This window comes from Ursus maritimus, assembly GCF_017311325.1.
Source record: "Ursus maritimus isolate PB19 chromosome X unlocalized genomic scaffold, ASM1731132v1 scaffold_X1, whole genome shotgun sequence".
In the NCBI taxonomy this organism is placed as follows: Eukaryota; Metazoa; Chordata; class Mammalia; order Carnivora; family Ursidae; genus Ursus; species Ursus maritimus.
The window spans coordinates 110,490,477-110,495,753 of NW_024423319.1; the positions used below are offsets into that span (position 1 = coordinate 110,490,477).

A 5,277-nucleotide genomic window follows, 5' to 3' on the forward strand; every position below is an offset into this window, starting at 1 on the left:
AAAAAAAAAAATCTATATATCTATATCTATATCTATATCTATATCTATATCTATATCTATGTATCTTTTTAAATATTTTATTTATTTATTTGACAGAGAGAGAGAGCAAGTGGGTAAGAGAGAGCACAAGCAGGGGGAGAGGGGCAGAGGGAGAGGGAGAAGCAGACTCCCTGCTGAGCAGGGAGCCTGATGAGGGGCTCAATCTCAGGACTCTCAGATTATATCCTGAGCTGAAGGCAGATGCTTAACTGACTGAGCTACCTAGGTGCCCCCCCCCAAATATATATATCTAAAAAATTTTTATTTTAAGTAGCTCCATGTCCAGTGTGGGGCTTGAACTCATGACCCTGAGATCGAGTCCTACACTCTATGGATTGAGCCAGCAAGGTGCTCCTCAGTTTTCACTTTTTTTTTTTTAAACATTTTATTTATTTATTTGACAGAGAGAGATAGGGAAAGAGCATGAGCCAGGGGGAGAGGCAGAGGGAGAGGGAGAAGCAGATTTCTTGCTGATCAGGGAGCCCGACGTGGGGCTCAGTCCCAGGACCCTGAGATCATGACCTGAGCTGAAGGCAGATGCTTAACCAACTAAGCCACCCAGGCTCCCCAGTTTTCATTTTGGACAAAGCTATCCAGTATTAATAAATTTAGGCACAACTATGACTTCTAGTTTATGCATTCCTTTTGTTGAGTGACATATGTATGCTACATCACTTAATTCTCAGAATACCTTGTGCCGTATGTATTACTTTTCCTCATTTTGTAGATGAAGGAACTGAGGCTGAGAAACTGAAATGACTTGCTTAGATCACATAGCTTGTAAGAAGCAGAGCCAGACTGGAAGAAGGCAGGTTTGACTTCAGAGCCCATATTCTTGACATTCTGCTGCATGCCATTCAGCACTTTGGTAGTGCTAGCTTCATGTCATCTACAAGCCGAATTAAACCCAGTATTTTTTTTTTAATGGAGCAATCTCGTAGATTTATCGTTAAAAAAAGCAGGGTGTACAGTGTTACGTATGACATGCTTAATACCATATGTAATATGTGTACATACACATATAAATGCATAAACACACATAACAGTGGTATGCTGAAGCTGGCTCACACCAGCTTGGGAGAGCCACTTGTGCACATCTCTTCCCAGTTTTGTTGTTGTTGACTTCACCCTGTCACCTTGTGATCAGCCATGGTGGTAGTATTTATACCATAGAAATCTGCAAACACTACCAGTCAGGCTTTTTACTTGTGTATTCTGGAAAGCTGGTTGTTAAGCATGTAACAGCACTCCATTTGTATGTATGCGTATGTGTATATAAGTATTCTACCCTTTGAAAGATGTATAAGAGGCTGGTAATGCAGATTCCCCCAGGACGGGAAACTGTCAAACCCAATACTTTTATAGTGAGGAAATTAAACAAGAGCATAGGTGGTTGATGAGAATTAAACTTTGTATGAATTATGGGGTGCCTGGGTAGCTCAGTTGGTTAAGTGTCCGACTCTTGATTTTGGCTCAGGTCATGATCTTGGGGTCTTGGGATCGAGCCCCGCATGGGCTCCCCACTCAGCCGGGAGTTGGCTTCTCTCTCCCCTCTGCCCTTCCTCCTTGCACACACGCCCACACGCATGTGCTCTCTCTCTCTCTCTATCTAAAATAAATAAATAAATCTTAAAAAAAAACCTTTTGTATGAATTAATAGTACCTTTGATACTGCTATCAAGTCTTTTTCTCAGTGTCTTGGCGGTCTGACTGGAACACTGAATTGAAGTGTGCAATCCAGGCAAAGTACACTGCTTTATGACCTTCATACCATTGTAATATATCATGAAGGCTGAGTGAGAGAAGGGACAGCAAGTGTTTGTAGAAAATATAGATCATTAAAATAATTCATATCAGTGACTGTACTGATGACTGGTTTGCTGCTTTATTCTGCCACCATATTCTTGATACCGTGTATGAAGATCTAACAGTCAATTGAGAAGCAACTCTGGTTCTCAGATTTTTTTCTTTCCATAAAGCATTGCAGAGGTAAGATTCTTTACGACCACATACCTGAACACCTTTAGTTCTCCATGAAAAAAAAAAAAGAAGTGCCTTCACATTAATGGGATGAAATGGTCTTGAGTATACACGTCTTGAGTAAATTTATATAGACAGATGAGTAGAATTTTCTATTACTCTACAAAACAATCCTTTAGAGTCTACATTTTTAGAATCATTGGGTTAATTCCTCATTACATGAAGAAGATCTGGAGTGTAATTGTATCAGAGCCATTATTACCAGAAAGTTGTCTTTTTTTTTTTTAATGATTTTATTTATTTATTCGACAGAGAGAGACAGCCAGCGAGAGAGGGAACACAAGCAGGGGGAGTGGGAGAGGGAGAAGCAGGCTCATAGCGGAAGAGCCTGATGTGGGGCTCGATCCCGTAACGCCGGGATCACGCCCTGAGCCGAAGGCAGATGCTTAACCGCTGTGCCACCCAGGCGCCCCTACCAGAAAGTTGTCTTATTTTTTATTTCTGTGCTGGTAATCAAATGCAGATCAGGAAAGTTGAATCTGTTCTTTAGGAAGTCTTTTTTTAAAGAGATATGGAATTAAAGTCCTATTTTACTCCTGAAAATTAGTATACATATTATATATACTAAAAAACCCCCTATTTTGTATATGTGGTTTTTTTTTTTCTTCCCCAGATGATTTCCACTGGGAAAATTACTTGAAAGAGACTGGATCTTTGAGTGCCCCTTCGGAGTGTTTCAGACAGGTATGCCAAAAGTCTGTAGATATTGTATATATTAATGTGAATTGTTAATTTGTTGAGGGATGTCTCTGTGTTTGTTAGGTTCTAGCAGTGTGAGGAGATAATGGGATTGTGGTAGTGCCACTTAAGAGCCAGATGGTTTCTTTGCATTCATTCATTAAGGATTTACTCTGTGTTAGGTATACTAAGCAGTCATGATCGTCCATCTGGAGGGAAAGACAGACATGTAAATAATTAATTATGGAAAGTATGATAACTCTATGGAGTGTTCACAGAAGAGGTGATATCTGAGATGGTTGGAATGAGGGGAAGGATATTTCAGGCAGAGGGAACATCCAAAGCAAAGGCACATGGGTGTAGAAGAACCTGAGTGTTGAGGGATAGCATGGGGTGGCTGGAGCACAAAGTGGGTAGAGGGGATAGCGTGGGGATAAGGTTAAAGGTATGGGAGCTCTTAAACTGTACTGAGGACTTGGACTTAGGCAGTGGTGAGCTGCCAGTTGGTTTATTTCAAGGAAATTGGCCTAATCAAATTCTTATTTTAGGAAGCCATTCAGGGTACATTTTATAGGATATATTTGGGTTGCCTGGAAGTGGGCAAAAGAATAAGACCAGCAATGGGCAGTGTTTTTATGCTGCATGTCAAGCCAAGGAGAGCGTTTGGAGAAGATCTTTTCCTTGACCCTTATAGTTCTTTTGCTCACCATCTGCTATGACTGTTACTTAAAACATTTCATAGTATTCTGGTAACATAACTGACTGTTTTTCTTAGAGTTGATGCATTTTAACAAAACTTTATTTGTGTGTGTGTGTGTGTGTGTGTGTGTACACACACACATATGTAACATATACAGTCCAAGGTTCCACCAGCTAATGACTTCAAAGTTGGTATGAAATTGGAAGCCCATGACCCTCGCAATATGACTTCAATATGTATAGCCACGGTCGTTGGAATTACTGGTGCCAGGCTACGTTTAAGACTGGATGGTAGTGACAACAGAAATGATTTTTGGAGACTTGTCGATTCTCCAGACATACAGCCTATTGGGACATGTGAAAAGGAAGGGGACTTACTTCAGCCTCCACTGGGTAAGGATAAACAGTTTTTAAAATAACATATTTTTACTAATGTAATATTCGTTAAGAGAAGTTTCAAGTGGCCTTTTATTTGTTTTTAAGATTTTATTTTTTTAAAAAATTTTATTTATTTTTTAGAGAGAGAGCGCGTGTGTGAGCAGGGGGAGGGTCAGAGGGGGAGGGAGCTCTGCACTGAGCACTGAGCCCCATGTGGGGCTTGATCTCATGACCCAAGGTCAGGACCTGAGCCGAAATCAAGAGTTGGCTGCTTAACCAACTGAGCCACCCAGGCACCCTAGATTTGGTTTTTAAGTAATCTTTACACCCAGCGTGGGGCTTGAACTCACAACACCAGGATCAAGTCGCATGCTCTATGGACCAGCTGGGTGCCCCTGAAGTAGCCTTTTAGAAATCTCTGATAGGCATTTTTGCAAATAGGTGGTTATTGTGGAGAATGTATGAGAGATCAACTCTGTACCATATGTTACAGAGTTTCACGTAAGTACACATTAGGCATATGTGTGCTGAAGGTTCTCCACACCAGGGCAAGACATATGCTGTCTTCAAACTTGAAATGTCAAAAGCAGCTCTACTAAGTCACACATGCAGATTCAGAAACCCTTCTGGGGGAGAAGTTTGTAGCATTTGGTACTGAGTCACTTCCTCCCTCGTTATTGTCTGTTAAGCCATTCAGCATTTTTGGCATGGGGGGGAACACAGGGGAAGGGTATGATTCCACATCCAGACCCCAGTTTCAAACTTGGAAGTTTCGTTATAACGACAATGAGAAGAAATCATAGTGAGAGGGGTAGGGGTCAGTACCTTTAGATCTTTGAAAAGGAGGCGATTGATGGAAATGTATAGCAAAGGTTTTTAAGTATAAAGTTCTCAATTTTGACCAAGTTTTTAAAAGCTAAAAAGTATGTGACTCCAGTTTTGGGCAAAATTGTTCTCTCTTAATATCTATTTATTTTTTAAAGATTTATTTATTTATTTTAAAGAGAGAAAGAGCATGCTCACGCAAGGCAGGGAAGGGTAGATGGAAAGAGAAACTTCAGCAGACTCAACGTTCAGTGCACAGCCTCATGCAGGGCTCGATCCCACGACCCCGAGACCACGACCCGGGAGGAAACCAAGAGTCCAACTGTGCCACCCAGGCGTCCCTGTTTTCTCTTAATATTTAGATGTACTCCAGGGGTGCCTGGGTGGCACAGTTGGTTAAGCATACAACTGCTGGTTTCAGCTCAGGTTGTGATCTCAGGGTCGTGAGATCGAGCCCAACATCGGGCTCTATTCTCAGCTCAGAGTCTGCTTGAGACTCTTTCTCCCTCTCCTCCTGACCCTCCCCACTGTGCTCACGTGCACTCCCCTCCCCAAATAAATAAATCTTAAAAAATAGAAGTCTGGGAGCACCTGGGTGGCCCAGTCAGTTAAGCGTTT

General features: G+C 41.6%; 1 protein-coding gene across 1 annotated transcript in view; it reads left to right on the plus strand.

Moving 5' to 3' along the window:
* SCML2 (Scm polycomb group protein like 2) overlaps window positions 1–5,277 on the plus strand; it is a 93,642-nt gene that overhangs the window by 25,528 nt on the left and 62,837 nt on the right. The window contains exons 4-5 of the mRNA XM_040633817.1: window positions 2,693–2,763; window positions 3,615–3,849. Coding sequence (XP_040489751.1) covers window positions 2,693–2,763; window positions 3,615–3,849 — 306 coding nt within the window. The remainder of the gene's footprint in view (window positions 1–2,692; window positions 2,764–3,614; window positions 3,850–5,277) is intronic.